The sequence below is a fragment of the Ranitomeya variabilis genome, chromosome 1, assembly GCF_051348905.1.
Source record: "Ranitomeya variabilis isolate aRanVar5 chromosome 1, aRanVar5.hap1, whole genome shotgun sequence".
Lineage (NCBI taxonomy): Eukaryota > Metazoa > Chordata > Amphibia > Anura > Dendrobatidae > Ranitomeya > Ranitomeya variabilis.
This window is the reverse complement of record NC_135232.1, coordinates 778,090,172-778,108,302: the sequence shown is the minus strand read 5'-3', so window position 1 is coordinate 778,108,302 and position 18,131 is coordinate 778,090,172. Positions and strand designations below refer to the sequence as shown.

The window sequence follows — 18,131 nt, the reverse complement described above, 5'->3', positions numbered from 1 at the left end:
ATCTGGTGGACAGGTCCTTTTGGTGGCCTTCCTTGTCAAGGGATGTGCGGTCATTTGTGCAGTCCTGTGGTACTTGTGCTCGAGCTAAGCCTTGCTGTTCACGTGCCAGCGGGTTGCTCTTGCCCTTGCCTGTCCCGAAGAGACCTTGGACACACATCTCTATGGATTTCATTTCGGATCTTCCGGTGTCTCAGGGCATGTCTGTCATCTGGGTGATATGTGATCGTTTCTCCAAGATGGTCCATCTGGTTCCTTTGCCTAAGCTGCCTTCCTCTTCTGATCTGGTTCCTGTGTTCTTCCAGAACGTGGTTCGTTTGCACGGCATTCCTGAGAATATTGTGTCGGACAGAGGATCCCAGTTTGTTTCCAGGTTCTGGCGATCCTTTTGTGGTAGGATGGGCATTGAATTGTCGTTTTCGTCCGCTTTTCATCCACAGACTAACGGACAAACGGAACGAACTAATCAGACTCTGGAGGCGTATTTGAGGTGTTTTGTCTCTTCTGATCAGGATGATTGGGTGACCTTCTTGCCGTTGGCTGAATTTGCCCTTAATAATCGGGCTAGTCCTGCCACTTTGGTTTCGCCATTTTTCTGCAACTCCGGTTTCCATCCTCGTTTTTCCTCGGGACATGTGGAGCCTTCTGACTGTCCTGGAGTGGATTCTGTGGTGGATAGGTTACAGCGGATCTGGAATCATGTGGTGGACAACTTGAAGTTGTCACAGGAGAAGGCTCAGCGTTTTGCCAACCGCCGCCGCGGTGTGGGTCCCCGACTTCGTGTTGGGGATTTGGTGTGGCTGTCTTCTCGATTTGTTCCTATGAAGGTCTCCTCTCCCAAATTTAAGCCTCGATTCATTGGTCCTTACAAGATATTGGAGATCCTTAATCCTGTATCCTTTCGCCTGGATCTTCCGGTGTCGTTTGCCATTCACAACGTATTTCATAGGTCCTTGTTGCGGCGGTACGTTGTGCCTGTGGTTCCTTCTGCTGAGCCTCCTGCTCCGGTGTTGGTTGAGGGCGAGTTGGAGTACGTGGTGGAGAAGATCTTAGATTCTCGTCTCTCCAGGCGGAGGCTTCAGTACCTGGTCAAGTGGAAGGGCTATGGTCAGGAGGATAATTCCTGGGTGGTCGCCTCTGATGTGCATGCGGCCGATTTAGTTCGTGCCTTTCACGCCGCTCATCCTGATCGCCCTGGTGGTCTTGGTGAGGGTTCGGTGACCCCTCACTAAGGGGGGGGTACTGTTGTGAATTTACCTTTTGGCTCCCTCTAGTGGCTACTAGTGATTTGACTCTGGGTATGTCATTCATCCCTTGTATGCTCACCTGGGTCGTTAGGTCAGGGGTGTTGCTATATAAGCTCCCTGGACCTTCAGTTCAATGCCTGGCAACGTTGATATCAGAGCTAATCTGTAGTGCTCTTGTCCACTGATCCTGGTTCCTGCTTGTTTAAGCTAAGTCTGTTTTCTTGCTTTTTGCTATTTGTTTTTGTTTGCATTTTTGTCCAGCTTGTATATAATCTGTATCCTGACCTTGCTGGAAGCTCTAGGGTGGCTGGTGTTCTCCCCCCGGGCCGTTAGACGGTTCGGGGGTTCTTGAATCTCCAGTGTGGATTTTTGATAGGGTTTTTGTTGACCATATAAGTTATCTTACTACATTCTGCTATTAGTAAGTGGGCCTCTCTTTGCTAAACCTAGTTCATCTCTGTGTTTGTCATTTTCCTCTTACCTCACCGTTATTATTTGTGGGGGGCTTGTATCCTACTTTTGGGGTCCTTTCTCTGGAGGCAAGAGAGGTCTTTGTTTTCCTCTTCTAGGGGTAGTTAGCTCTCCGGCTGGCGCGAGACATCTAGCGACCAACGTAGGCATGTTCCCCGGCTACTTCTAGTGTTGGCGTTAGGAGTAGATATATGGTCAACCCAGTTACCACTGCCCTATGAGCTGGATTTTTGTACTTCGCAGACTGGCTGATATCTCTGAGACCCTCGCCATTGGGGTCATAACACCAATGTACATTATTGTCTCAACCTGTTAAATCTGTTTCTGTGTCATATGTCAGTCTGGATGGTATTTCAGAGTACCTAAAGAACTTTCAAGATGTGTTCTCTGAAAGCGAGGCTGAGGTCTTATCACCACATAGACCCTTTGATTGCGCAATTGAATTGACTCCTGGGGCCAAATTGCCTAAAGCCCGTCTGTTTAATCTGTCTGGCCCTGAACGCTTAGCCATGAAGGGGTATATTGCAGAAAGTCTCCGCAAGGGGCATATACATCTTTCTGTCTCTCTTGTGCCCGTTGGGTTTTTGTTTGTAAAGAAAAAAGATGGCAGTTTACATCCTTGCCTTGACTTTCAGGAACTTAACAAAATTACCGTGAAACACCTACCCTCTTCCCCTTATTCCAGATTTATGTAACAAGTTGTCAGAAGCCAAGTGGTTCTCCAAGCTAGATCTTCTGGGAGCCTATAATCTGATAAGGGTTTGGGAGAGGGATGAATGGAAGATTGCATTTCTCACATCTGAGGGGCTCTTTGAAAACCTTGTTATGTCGTTTGGTCTTACTAATGCTCCTGCTATATTTCAAAACTTTATTAATGTGGTGTTTTCTGATCTTATTGGTCATTTTGTTGTTATCTACCTTGATGACATTTTGATCTACTCCCCTAATAGTCATTCCCATCTGCAACATTTACGTACTGTTCTCCAAAGACTCAGGAAAAATCAACTGCTTGCTAAATTGGAGAAATGTTAATTTTTTGTACAGGAGTTGTCTTTTTTAGGCCTGATTGTGTCCAGTGAGGGGTTTTGCATTGATCCCAAGAAGGTGCAGGCTATTATTGACTGGATTCAACCCCGAGACCATTAGGGGCTCCAGCGCTTCTTGGGATTTGACAATTACTATCGAAAATTTATTGAGGGTTTTACACAAGTGGTCAAGCCGCTTACTGATCTTACATGCAAGGGTGCGGATATAAAAAATTGGCCTGTGTCTACCAAAGAATCCTTTTTGACGTTGAAAAGGTGTTTTATATCTGCTCAGATATTGGTGCAGCCAGATCCGTAAAAACCTTTTATTGTAGAAGTGGATGCTTCTTCATTTTGTACCCTTGTCCGCATAACCGTTTGCTGAAACCTTGTCCAGGCTGTCTGTGCAACACGTGGTCCGTCTGCATGGGGTACCCATGAATGTGGTGTCTGACAGAGGTGTGCAGTTTGTGGCTAAGTTCTGGAGGGCATTCTGTAAATATTGGATGTTACTTTGTTCTTTTCTTCTGCGTATCACCCTGAGAGTAGTGGTCAGACTGAAAGCAGCAATCAGTCCCTTGAGCAAATTCTTCCGTGTTTGGCCTCTACTAGGCAGGATGAGTGGTGTGATGCATTGCCTTTGGCTGAGTTCGCTTTTAACAGTAGTGTGAGTCAGTCCACTGGTATGTCTCCTTTCCTGGTGAACTATGGGCTTAATCCACACTTTGGAGAATTTTTTCGTTTGGATTCTGGTTGTCCTGGGGCAGAGGAGTCTGTACAGCGTTTAAAAAATCTGTGGGCTGCGGTCCATCGTAACATCTCCAAGTCTCAGTGGACATATAAGTTTTTTGCAGACAAGAAGAGGGTCTCAGGTCATAATTTTCAGGTTGGGGAGAAGGTTTGGTTCTCCACGTGGAATATTAAGCTCAAGATTCCATCAGCAAAATTGGGGCCAAAATTCATTGGTCCATACGAAATTGTGGAGGTAGTCAATCCTGTAGCCTATAGGTTACATCTCCCAGCCTCATTCAAGATTTCCAATGTGTTCCACAAATCCCTTTTAAAACGTTTGGGATCTGTTGAGGAGGGTTCTGTGTCAACTCTTCCCCCAGTGTTGGTGGAAGGTCACATGGAATATGAGGTCGGACACATTGTGGGTTCTCATCTGGTATGCCGCACCTTGCAGTGTCGGTACACTGGAAGGGGTATGGTCCAGAGGATCGGTCGTAGGTCCCGGCTCAGTCTGTATGCGCTGATCCTTTGGTTTGGGCGTTTCATGCCAGACATCCTGAGAAGCCTGGGGGTCCAGTGGCCCCCCATTAAGAGGCGGGTACTGTGATGGTCTGTATGTGAATTCTGGTTTTGTGCTGCAGGGGTCAGTGCTTTTGGCCTCTCTCTGGTTCTAGGAGGGCTTTACCGTAAATAGCCTCAATTGAGCTCTGTCCATTTTCAGTTATACTTTTGACCTCGGCTTTGTTCCTGACCCCTGTTTATCTGTGGATACTGTCTGCCTGTGTATGCTTGCTCGTGTATGACTCGGTCCCTTCCTGTTTCTGATATTTCTGAAGAAAAAAAAGGGTCTTTGTTCCAGCTCCTTGAGTAAAATCTTCAAATTTATTTCATGAATTAAAAATGACAAGACATGCTCCAAGACTGCACCAAACGTGCACACAGAGACAGCAGGGACGCATTTCGATCGCAACAGCGATCTTTATCAAAGCTGCTAAATGCTCCAAATAGCAGATATTTAAATACAAGACAGACCAATCATTTCATGGTAAAAAAATCACATGACGTGTAAGGTCCTACAATATAAAGTGTGAACAAACAAATAAGAACAATCATGAAAAAAGAAATATATACATATATATGACAAAGGGAAAAAACACAAAAAATATATACAATGAACATTCAATTAATGGTGCTATATAAATAAATAATAATAATAATAATAATGAAACATGATTTCATTGCGTCTATTTAGTCCGTCTGGAAATCTAGTGCCTAAGTAATAAATCCAGTACGCTTCTCGAGTTATCAGTCGGCGTCTGACATCTCCACCACGTAATGAACTGTTCACCTTTTTTTTCTTATGTTGCACATCGTCTCATCAGGACGGAGGTTCTGTGCACCTGGAAAGTGGTGAGCTGGCTTCATTTTTCTTTGTTGATTATATGTTCTGATATTTCTGCCTGACCCTGTACTTGTTTTGCCTCTCTGTTATGACCTTTGCCTGTCCTTGGCCTTCAGTTCCGTTGCTCCTGCCGGTACTATGCTGTTATCTCTGGTTTCCAGACTCTGCTTTGTGACGGACCATGTTCCAGTCTTGCCCCTCCTGTGCCATCTCCTGGTTTAGACCCGCATCTGTCCGACTATTCTCTGGGCATCTCTAGCCCGAGTGCCGGTCTCTTGAGTGTCGGGGCTTGTCTTCACCCCCAGACACTTCCCCAGCACTCACATGCTTCAGGTCCTGTTTGCCTGAAGCACGAACCTCCACTGCTGACGCCCCCACTCCACAGGTATCTTTGAGCATAGTTTCTTCAACTCAGGACACGCGCACTGGCTCAGTGAGCAAGTGCAGTGTGGTGTTCCTGACACTGTCTAAGGACACTGAGGACAAAATTGTAGACCTGCACAAGGCTGAGATGGGTTATAGGACAATAGGCAAGCAGCTGGTGAAAAGGCAACAACTGCTGGCAAAATTCTTCGAAAATATAAGAAACACAAGATTACTTGTCAATCTTTCTCGGTCTGGGGCTCCATGCAAGATCTCACCTCATGGGGTAAGGAATCGGATGATTCTGAGAAAGATCAGGAATCATCCCAGAACTACATGGAAGGACTTGGTCAATGACCTGAATATTGCTGGGACCACAGTCTCAAACATTACCGTTAGTAACACACTATGCAGTCATGGATTAAAATCCTGGAGGGCACGCAAGGTCCCCATGTTCATGCCAGCACAAGTGCAGGCCCATTTGAAGTTTGCCAGTGACCATCTGGATGATTCATAGGAGGCATAGGAAAAAGTCATGTGGTCAGATGAGACCAAAATAGAACTTTTTGGTATCAACTCCACTCGCTGTGTTTGGAAAAAGAAGGATGAGAACAACCTTAAGAACACTGTCCCAACCATGAAGCATGGTGGGGAAAATATCATACTTTGGCGGTGCTTTTCTGCAAAGGGGGCAGGATGACTGCACTGTGTTGAAGGGAGCATGGATGGGGTCATGTATCGCAAGATTTTGGCCAACAATCTCCTTCCTTCAGTAAGAGCATTGAAAATGGGTCATGGTTGGATCACACAGCCAGGGCAACTAAGGAGTGGCTCTGTAAGAAACATTTCAAGGTCTTGGAGTGACCTATCCAGTCTTCAGACCTGAACCCAAGAGAAAATCTTTGGAGGGAGCTGAAATTCGATGTTTCACAGTGACAGCCCCGAAACCTGAAATATCTGGAGAAGATCTCTATCGATGAGTAGGTCAAAATCCTTGCAAACTTGGTAAAGCCCTACAGGAAAAGTCTGACCTCTGTAATTGCAAACAAAGGTTTCTATACCAAATATAAAGTTCTGATTTTTCATTGTACCAAATACTTATTTAATGCAATAAAATGCAAATTAATTATGTAAAAATCCTACAATGAGATTTTCTAGATTTTTTAAGATTCTGTCTCTCACAATTGAGGTATACCTACTATAAAAATTACAGACCTCTCAATTCTTTATAGGTGGGAAAACTTGCAAAATCGTCAGTGTATCATATACATTTTTTGCCACTGTATTCCGGGATAGGGTCAGGATGAGGGTGATATGTAGCAGGATAGAGGGTATATATATATAAGAGTCAAAATTGGAACAGCATCCAATACCACCACAGTTATCGTGCAGCGCTTTCCAAACCAATGATCCAATGGCTTCCAATAATAAGAGCAAAAAAAGGAAAACAGCACAAAAAAATGAAAAAAAGCCCACTTTTTTTCATTTTTTTGTGCTGTTTTCCTTTTTTGCTCATATTATATATATCAGAATGGGGCCAAGTTGAGGGATATACAGGTGCATCACAAAATTAGAATATCATCAAAAGGTAAATTTATTTCAGTTCAATACAAAAAGTGACACATATATTACAGTAATTACAAATAGAGTGATGTATTTCAAGTGTTTATTTCTGTTAATGTTGATGATTATGGCTTACAGCCAATGAAAACCCAAAAGTCATCTCAGTAAATTAGAATACTTTATAACACCAGCTTGAAAAAATGATTTTAACATCCGAAATATTGACCTACTGAAATATATATATTTAGTAAATGCACTCAATACTTGGTCAGGGCTCCTTTTGCATCAATTACTGCATCAATGTGGCGTGGCATGGAGGCGATCAGCCTGTGGCAATGCTGAGGTGTTATGGAAGCCCAGGTTGTTTTGATAGCAGCCTTCAGTTTGTCTGGGTCTGGTGTCTATCAACTTCCTCTTGACAATACCCCATAGATTCTCTATGGGGTTAAGGTCAGACGAGTTTGCTGGCTAATCAAGCACAGTGATCCTGTTGTTTTTAAACCAGGTTTTGGTACTTTTGGCAGTGTAGACAGGTGCCAAGTCCTGCTGGAGAATGAAATTTCCATCTCCAAAAAGCATGTCAGCAGAAGGAAGCATGAAGTGCTCTAAAATTTCCTGGAAGACGGCTGCGCTGACTTTGGTCTTAATAAAACACAGTGTACCTATACCAGCAGATGACATGGCTATCAAAGCAACCTGGCCTTCCATAACACCTCAGCAGTGCCACAGGCTGATCGCCTCCATGCCACTCCGCATTGATGCAGTAATTGATGCAAGTGGAGCCCCGACCAAGTATTGGGTGCATTTACTAAACATACATTTCAGTAGGCCAACATTTCAGATATTAAAATCATTTCTTCAAGCTGGTGTTATAAAGTATTCTAATTTACTGAAATAATGACTTTTGGGTTTTCATTGGCTGTAAGCCATAATCATCAACATTAACAGAAATAAACACTTGTAATAGATCACTCCGTTTATAATGACTATTATATTTTTGGATTGAAGAACTGAAATAAATAAACTTTTTGATGATAATCTAATTTTGTGAGATGCACCTGTATATTCCAGAATGGTAGGCATAGTGACTTCTATGCAACATACAAACCGCTGTGTGGGCCAGTTAGTATATTTTCAAGTCATTAGGGTGAGAACAGTTGTACTAAATACTAAGGAAGACTCCGAACAGTAAGTATTTTCATACATTTACACACAATTGCATACATAATTAAGAAAGACTGATTATTGAATAAACATTTTGCTGAGAATTTTTTTAAGAGAAGACTTTTAATAAACCTTTACTCAGCCCCTGAAGTAAAAAAAAAGTAATGTCTGTGAGGGCCATCATACTATGTGAGGGACTTGAGGAACATCGCACTGTGTGAGGGGCTGGGGGGCCATTAAACTGAATGAAGGGCTGTGGAGTCCATTATACTGTGTCAGAGGCCATGGAAGCCATCACACCAGGGCCGGCGTTAGGGGCAGGCAGTCTAGGCAGCTGCCTGGGGCCCCCGCTGCCCTATACATACTGTTGATGGCACTGCTCCAGGGCCCAGAGGTGGAGGGGGGCCCCTGCAGGCAGGCCCGGTATCATGCAGGGTCGGGCCCCTCTCACTCCCTCCTGTAATCATGGAACACCGGGTGCCGGGAGAGAGCGGGGCGCGAAGTGCAGGAGATCAAAAAGGGGGCGTGTCATGCAGGGAGAGACGCTGGCCAATGAACGCTTTCCTTACCTCACAGTGACCAGACTGAGGAGAGCGCTCACTGGCTGCCGTCTGTCCCCCTGCATGGAGCGTCCCAATGGTGAGTACTCGCCTACAGTCAGGGGCCCCGGCTGCACAGCAAATAGAGACAGCAGTGGAGGAAGAGCAGGACTTACAGGGGGTCTTCTGCTCCCTCCACTGTTCTGTTCAGAGCAGGCTGCAGCGTCTCCTCACAGAGAAGAGATGGGGGAGGAGCTCACTGCAGGGGCAGCACGGCAGCAAAATGTATGCTGTTAAGTGACCTGAAACGTAATGTGCAGTTATAGTGCTCTTTATAACTTATCTCTTTATAATTTTAGTCATGGAACTTTTTGAATTTGAGTCTTTTCCTCCCTTACTGGGAATTTATCATCAGGTGCTGTCTGCTCTGTGCCCCATCCCCCACAGTGGGGTCTGCAGCCCTCTCCAGCTGAACTGACCTGCAGGGCTCATCTGATCACCTATACAAGATTAGTATGTATGTATATGCTTGTATATGTATGTGTGCATCTGTGTGTATCTATGTGTATGTTTCTATCTGTGTGTGTGTATCTGTGTATGTACAGTATATGTGTGTATGTATATGGTATAGTTGTATGGCTGTGTGTGTATGCATGTACAGTATGTGTGTATCTGTGTATGTGAAATAAATTTGTATGGATATATGGTATATATGTATGTTTATGTGCATGTACATGCAGTATATGTGTGTACGGTATGTGTATATACTGTATGTGTGTATGTACGGTACGTGTATGTGTATCTGTATGTTCGGTATATGTGTGTGTATGCATGTACGGTATATGTATGTATGTACGGTATGTGCATTTGGGTGTATTTTATATGTATGTACGGTATGTGTGTACTATATGTATATAACTGTATCTGTGTATGTACGGTATATGTGTGTGTATCTGTGTGTATGTACGGTATATGTGTGTACGGCATTTGTGTGAATGTACGGTATATGCATGTGTGCATGTACGGTATGTGTATGTATGATGGTATATGTATGTGTATCTGTGTGTATGTATGGTATATGTATGTGTTTGCATATACTGTATTTGTATGTGTATCTGTGTGTACGTACGGTGTATGTATGTGTATTTGTGTGTATGTATGGTATATGTATGTACGGTATGAGTATACTATCTGTGTATATAACTGTATGTGTGTATGCATGTAAGGTGTATGTCTGTGTATGTACGATATGTGTATCTGTGTGTATGTACGGTGTATGTATGTACAGTATATGCCGGAACAAAAATCATTGTTCTCATCAGCACATCGCCCAGTTAAAACTGCAGATATTCTGCTAAGATGATACTGTATGGGGACAGATTGATTTACTAGTGATCATTCTGTCCCCAGCCAGTGTAAAGAGGCTGGAAACAAGTGGCGAATGACTTCAATATTGTTGATCACGCTCGTTTAGTGGCCTGAAATCAGCGCATGTAGCTACAACCAAAATGTTTCTGTTGGTGCAATATGTTAGCATTTGGGGCCCCATTTTAAACTTTTGCCTAGGGCCCCACTTTGCCTAAAACCGGCCCTGCATCACACTGAGTGCTTTGGGGGTTATCATATTAAGTGACGGACTGTGGGGCCATCATACTACATAGAAGCAGTGGAGGCCTTGATATTGAGTGGAGGGTGGGCTATTGGGGAATCATACTGGAGGAGAGGCTGTGGGGACCATCATATTGAGTGAGGGGCTGTGGAGTCTATCATACTGTGTGAGAGACTATGGGGTCATCATACCGAGAGGAGGGCTGTAGTGGTCATTCTACTGAGTAGGGGACTGTGGGAGTCATTATACTGAGGGCCTGGGAGGCATCATATTGAGTGGGGGGGCTGTGGGATTATCATACTGAGTGAGTGGGCCTTAATACTGAGTAGGGGGCTATAGGAGCATTATACTGAGTGGGGGGCATGATATTTAGTGGAGGGTAGGCTGTGGAGGCAATCATACCAAGAGAGGGGCTGTAGAAGCCATCATACTGAGTGGGGTGCTGTGGGGGCATCATACTGAGTGATGGCTCTGGAGACATCAAACTGAAAGGGGTGCTGCGGGCAGGGCTGCTATCAGGGCATTACTGTCCTTACTGGCCTATGGGGCCCTGGCCAGTACAGCTCCCCTCTGCTCACTGGGCCCCAGGGGCAGAAGGATCCATTCCGCAGGTGCAGTAACTGAGTGTGAGTCCTCGGGCTCACACGGCAATAGTTAAAGGCTGCCAGTAAATCACAGGCTGGCAACTGATGTCAGCACGCATGTCAACGGCAGATTACACCACTTTCATGCACCGGCGAGCCTGCTCTTCAAATGGATGGAGGAGACAACGACACTGGCTAACAATTTTTTTAAAACTGAAAGCGGCAAGTTGCAATACTGGGACACATAGGGCAGGATCATGGGGCAGGATGGAGACACATGGGGTAGGATGGAGACAGGTGGGGCAGGATCATGGAGCAGTATGGAGACAGATGGGGCAGGATGGAGACACATGAGGTAGGATGGAGACAGATGGGGCAGGATCATGGGGTAGGAAAGAGATACATGGGGCAGGATGGGGACAGATGGGGCAGGATCATGGGACACATGAGGCAGAATCATGGGACAGATATTGTCCCTTGTATGTGGTATTATTCGATCACTATATGGTGGTAATATGTGGTCCAGCCATGGTGTGACGGTATTTGTGCCTTGTATGTGGCATTTTTGGTCATTTTAAAAATTTAAAAATAAATAAAAATATACCTAAAAAGAGTATTGGATATTTTAACAAATCTATAATAGGTTAGAGTAGAGCAGGGCATAGTGCTGGATTAAAAAAATATGCTTGCCAAAGCAAAAGCTGATGGCTATGTATATGATGTGGTGTTAGATGGGAACTGTTAATGTGTGTGTCTTGGGTGTTTCAGAGGCTGCAGACATTCGCACTGCATCTAGCTACAGGAGGTCTCTGTGCTTGGCCTTACAGACACCTTCTTAACCTTTCTGACTCTTTGACCCAGTGGCAACCTTTCTCCGGCTCTAATTGACACACCTGGACCTGGGCGTTTATAGACTCCCAACCTTATGCCGGGAGTTGCCGATTATATTTCCATTTCCCCCTGTTGAGGCTTGGAGCTATACCAGTGGGCTGTCTTCCCTTTGGTGTTGCTGGAGGACTTCTGTGTGACATCTCTGAGTCAAGATAAGTGTTCCCCTTGTTCATCAATCCCAGCTGTCATTAGTGGTAGTGGGGATTGACTATTGAACACCCCATCATTCTCTAATTAGGGCTTATCGCCAGGGTCAGGCAGGGATTAGGTTCCTGCTCGGTGATTGGTGCAGAACCTGTATATATAGGGACATTTAGGGCAGACAGCATGACTTTAGATCTGCGTAGGGATCTCCACTCCCCCCTTTTCTAGTGTTGGGCTCCCTTCCCGTCATCCCTTCGTGTTGCACTTAGTTTTTCCTACACTGTGCGTGACAGTGTGATTGGTGAAGACGTGGTGCACAAGTGGAGTTTTTCCAAGATTAGGTGATGGGGTCTGAAGGGGGCCCTAAAATTTTGCCAGTATGGGGCCCTGAAATTCCTGGTGGCATCCCCTGCTGCGGAAGCCATCATTCTGAATGGGGGGCCAATATACTTTATTGGGGGCTGTGTGGGCTATGATGCTGTGTGGTGGGCTGTGGTGGTGTCAAACTGAGCAGGAGCCATTATAGTGACAGGCCATCATATTGTGTGTTAGGCATGATACTGTGTGTGGTGTAACCTCATACTGTGATGTAACTTAGTCACTTTAAGAACATTATGTTGTGGAGTAGTATATTGTGTTAGGTGCACTGTGGGGATGACATACTGTGCTACTGGGGATATCATACTCTGTGTGGGTGGGGGCATTTTGGAGAACATCATATTCTATTATAGGACATCATTTCTGTATACATACCATATTACATGTCCCTCCTTGTTTATAAAATTTGGGAGATATGACCCAAATATTTTGTTTGGGGAGAGCGTAGGGGCCCAATTTGAATGTTTTCTATGGAGCCCCGTGATTTGTATGTATGCCTCTGACAGTGTTCCTCCAGGGGCGTAACTACGACAGGTGCAGGGGTTGCAATCGCACCCAGCCCTGGCGCCTAGGGGGCCCTAAAAGTCCCTTTGGCCTATAGAAAAAGACTATTGCTATTAAAGATTTTAAATACTTGGGGGCCCCGTTGGAGCTTTCGCATCGGGGCCCATGAGTTTCAAGTTATGCCACTGTGTGCCTCCATGTATAAATAAAACATTGTGTACAGTATATTAACCCCAACTACTGGTGCCTCTTACATAGATTATACCTATCAAACGACTGAGGTTTTCATCATGCAGTTCCCCCACACTGTACCCATCTCCTGTCAGCATAGGCGGCCTGCAATCATGTTTTCCTGTGCACAGCAAGCAGCTTCTGCAGAGGGGAGGGGGCATGAGAACACACCTGCACACAATGACACTGTGTGCGCTCTTGGCTCCTGCAATGTCATTTTGTTTGAGGATACAATTCAGGTAATGTTCCATAGTGAGTGCTGTCAATCAACATAAGGGGAGGTGCAAAGAATTGAAGGGGTTGAGCAGTGCACTGTGAACTTGGCTACACTATGGGTGCACTTAGAACTTCATTTACATATCCAACAAAATATTTTTTATGTGAAATGAAGCAAGTAAAATCTACACCGCAGGTATAAGTTTTATAATGGCTAAGTCCTCTAAATGAATGTATAAATAGTTTAATTTTAACTTTTGGGGTGAAATTCATTTAAACACCTGGGCTACCTTCTCTGTCTAATATTATGTTTTTTTTAAATGCCAGATTACACTTGGGAAGTTAAAGCAAATGACAGGACATTTAATAACCTATTTACAAAGAAGAGCTTTCTTTTCTTTACTAAGAAGAAATATGCGGTAAGGTTTTGTTAAAATTCTCAACGTATTAAATACTTGTTGTCCAGTTTAAAGGGTTTTCTCATCTTTTTAAACGGATAAAAATATAAAGTTCTCATAAAAACATTTAACTTTGTAATCTAGCTCTTACTAAAAATCTTCTCAGTTCTCAAGAACGGAGGGGTATTTAGTTGTATAATTTACAGCCCATTGCCTAGGTACCAGTCACCTCGAGAGTCCACCAGAGATCGCCTATTTGACAGGCAACGATCATGCGCTTGCAAGCTCTTTGCTGTAGAGAACAGCTCTGAAGCTAGCCAGATTGCTGGATCTGGCAAAATTCAGTGTCCCTGTGCTATTTTGTTGCTGCAGAGGCAAAACTGGGTCTGCTTGCAACATGGGGGAGCACAGAGGTAGGGCCAATGGTGCGATCATGCCGCCAGCCCAAACTGTTAAACTTCAGAAACACATCGCTCTATGGCAAACAGGGTTAGAACAACCCTATGACAGTGCTGAAGGATTCTTTGAAAACTTGCATTGAAGTAAGTGAATGAAAGAAAAGCAGTAGCAGTGAAAATTTAAATGAGGGGGTGTACGCCTCCATGGACTTGATCCGGTAGTTACCAGCAGTCAACAAATATGAAGAGTGAGACGCATGGCGTTTTACCTGCAGATTTTTCAGAATCTGCGCAGAAAAATCCGCACACGAATCCGCAACGTGTGCACATACCCTAGAGTGTAAGCTCTTTCGGTCAGTAGGATCCTTTCTCCATGACTTTCACCTATAAAGTGTAAGTCCTTTTGGTCAGTGAGGTTCTCGCTTTCTCGTCTCCCAAATTATCTTTCAAATTTTCGGGAAACAGTTGGCAATGTCAGCGAATTCAAAATTTTCAAAAGATCTGTTCATCTCTATGTACAACCTATTTGAGGAAAGCTTGTTAGAGCAGAGATGTTGCATGGGTAAACACAAAGTCCATTTCAGTGGATGTGCCACCTTACTTTTCATTTTTGAAGCAAGTGAATAGGCAAAAAGCCCTGGCATGTTAAACGATAACACTGGTCAACAGCATGTTTGGTGCCAAAGATATTTCATCGAATTTAGGGTATTTTTGGGGTGCTGATTCTGAATATGTCATCAGTTTTGCCAGATTGGCTCAAGTTTTTGAGATTTTTGGTATCTTATTTATAGCACTTGTTGGTAAATGCGACGCATCATCTCATTAATTTCTTTGGATTAGTACTTGAACTGAGCAGTTCTCAATATAGTTTTGTGTTAATTAGTGTTCTAAAAGTTTGTTCATAGCTTGATTTTTGCACTAACTTTATGTTGTTGTCTGTTTTCCAGTGAAAAGCATGAACTCATCAAGAAGAAGTTGTCTTAACGATCCAGACTCATTCTGTTACATTTGTGGTGAATACACACTGCCAAAACATAGAAGAAACATAACAGACTTCGTAAAAAAAGTGTATTTTGCCTATTTTGGGGTTATGCTTGGGGACCAAGACAAGTTTTGGGCACCACACATAGTGTGCAAAGCATGTATCGAATTATTACGAAAATGGAGCAAAGGACAAAGAAAAAGCTTCAAATTTGGTGTTCCAATGGTGTGGAGAGAGCCAAAAAATCATCATGATGACTGTTATTTATGGTAAACACAGGTACAGGCACATCTTCACAATGAGGGACAGGCCTTCTTGCAGATTCCATGTTACTCCCATTTTCGTTTCTTATGCTTATTGAATCCTTGCACTTGCACTGCACAGAAATAACAGTCATCATGATGATTTTTTGGCTCTCTCCACACCATTGGAATACCAAATTTGAAGCTTTTTCTTTGTCCTTTGCTCCATTTTCGTAATAATTCGATACATGCTTTGCACACTATGTGTGGTGCCCAAAACTTGTCTTGGTCCCCAAGCATAACCCCAAAATAGGCAAAATACACTTTTTTTACGAAGTCTGTTATGTTTCTTCTATGTTTTGGCAGTGTGTATTCACCACAAATGTAACAGAATGAGTCTGGATCGTTAAGACAACTTCTTCTTGATGAGTTCATGCTTTTCACTGGAAAACAGACAACAACATAAAGTTAGTGCAAAAATCAAGCTATGAACAAACTTTTAGAACACTAATTAACACAAAACTATATTGAGAACTGCTCAGTTCAAGTACTAATCCAAAGAAATTAATGAGATGATGCGTCGCATTTACCAACAAGTGCTATAAATAAGATACCAAAAATGTCAAAAACTTGAGCCAATCTGGCAAAACTGATAGCATATTCAGAATCAGCACCCCAAAAATACCCCAAATTCATTAAAATATTTTGGACACCAGAAAATTTTTTTTTTTTTTGTTGACCTGTGTAATCGTAACTCCATTACACGTGACATGTATAAAGCTTCTGTCAATGGAACCTTTCAATTCTCTTGCTTCAAATATATATTGTATAGATTGAAGGGGCCATGAAAGTACAAAGATATAAAAAGGGGGAATTCTTTAAGATTGGCGTTTAGCATGCCAGTTTCAATCCAGAGTAAAATGTGACAAATTCTTTAAGGATTGTACTTAAATCTAAGTGCAAAAAATTAAAAAATTTGGCATCACTAATGGATATACTTACAACGTACCAAAAAATTGTAACATTGCAGAAAGAGCAAAAGTAGATACAAAGATTATGAGGATCACCACAAATAACTATTCATTTATTCAATCAATACAAGAACAGAAAGGTTAAAAATACTTAAAAATAATGGGTGGGTGTACCCTTGATAACACAAACACCCACCTGTTCTGCCAAAGGATAATAGTAAAAAGGTCCCACTAATAACAGACACAAAGCAATAGGATGACATTAAGCCAACCCAATAAAATCGCAAGATAGCAGTATACAAATGCAATAAATAAAAACTGTAACAGTGTTCTTACGAAATAAACATAGAGAGCAAAAAACTGAATAAAGTTTTCTGCAGGAAATCAGCGAATATGTGTTTGCAGATAAGATGATCGCCTCCAAAAGATGAAGGGGGAGGGAGAGTAGAAAAACAAGAAAATTATGTTATGAGACCCTTATACATTTTATAACCTGTGTGATGGCGAAGAGATAAATGGAGTGACCAAATAATAGAGGGGCAATTATGACCCTGTACTGCGCCACTTTTCTCTGGTCTCTTTAGCATCACACAGGATATATAGTATTTAAGGGTCTCATAACTATTTTCTGCCTTGGTGTTCTAATCACTTCCTTTATGGTAGAGGATTGTGATATTTGCATGCACATATTCAGGGTTGCCAACTTGACCTTTCATTTTTTCTGGACAGGTTATCAAAAAATCATGGACAAGCAATATTATTTTACAGACACACTAGAAAACCAGACTAAATCATTATGATTATTAGTGATAAATGCCTACATCACTAATATGAAGATATCAGCTACCTTCACCGTAAACTGTAAAATGATGATGATTACAGTCAAAATAAGTTTCTTCAGCTTCAAGAAAGATCACAGACGCCTTAAATTTTTTTAACGGTCAGGGTGAAAAAGTGCCATATTTTTACATACTGTCCTGGATTTTCTGGATGTTTGGTAATCCTGCACATATTCTTTGATTTTCTGCAGAAAACGTTATCTGTTTTTTTTATTATACATTTATTATTTGCATTATCCTTTGCAGAGCAGACGGACGTTTGTCTTAGCAAGGGCTCGCCAAGTAATTAGTTGTTGGCTATTTGTAAGTGTTTTTAAGCTTTCTTTCTGTGTATTGATTGAACACACTACTTATTATTTAATGGTAATCCTCAAAGTATATATGCCTACCTTTGCTGTGTTGTCCTCTTAATGAATTTGGCTGTCAGCTACCCGTCTACCAGGGTGAGAAAATGTGCTACAGTCATGGACACTGATGTATAATTATGCTATAATTGATGTCACTTTTTTATCACCAGAAAACTGTTTAGTGAATCAGTTTTGTTTTTAGAAATCGTTGCAGACCATACTAACAAATCTGTTTTTTTTTTTCATTCAAGGACAACAGTATTAGGACCAGAAAATACAACTTCCTCACATTTATTCCTCTCAATGTTTTTGAGCAGTTTCACACGGCAGCTAACCTCTATTTCCTGTTTATAATTATCTTGCAGGTAAGTGTCACAAGTAGAGATGAGCGAACCTTTCAAGGTTCGGTTTGGATTCCACAAACGGACCGATGTTCGCTGAACGGCTCGTCGAACGTGTCACAACCTTATTGAATTCAATGGGATGCAAAATCAAACGCATAGACAACACCTTCAGGGGGGCAAAAGGCTGCCCAAAAAGCTCAAATTAGGGGCAGACAAAATGAAAAGTGGCATCAATTGACCCACAGTAGAAATTTTGTAAAGGTGCAGCAGTCACGCATGGGCCTTGCATAAGACAGAGCCTGAGACAGCATTTACAGCTTTGAATTGAAGTTTCAATGAGGAATTGGTGGTTAAGGAAACTGTGTAAGCCTTCTTAGCTGGGAGACCTGATACCTCATGTAACAGTTCCAATTTTTTGCTTTTTTATTTCAGTCACATTCAGATGGCATAAACATCAGTTTCATACGGTAATATTGGTAGAAAAATGTAGGGAAAGTAACAGAGGCAGTTGACTGATCAATTGACCTACTTTAGAACCTTTTTATAATGG

General features: G+C 42.7%; 1 protein-coding gene across 1 annotated transcript in view; it reads left to right on the top strand.

The window, feature by feature from the left end:
* The window catches only part of ATP8B3 (ATPase phospholipid transporting 8B3), a 575,725-nt gene that overhangs the window by 33,093 nt on the left and 524,501 nt on the right, over positions 1-18,131 (top strand). Inside the window, exons 2-3 of the mRNA XM_077281130.1 lie at positions 13,388-13,479; positions 17,489-17,602. Coding sequence (XP_077137245.1) covers positions 13,388-13,479; positions 17,489-17,602 — 206 coding nt within the window. The remainder of the gene's footprint in view (positions 1-13,387; positions 13,480-17,488; positions 17,603-18,131) is intronic.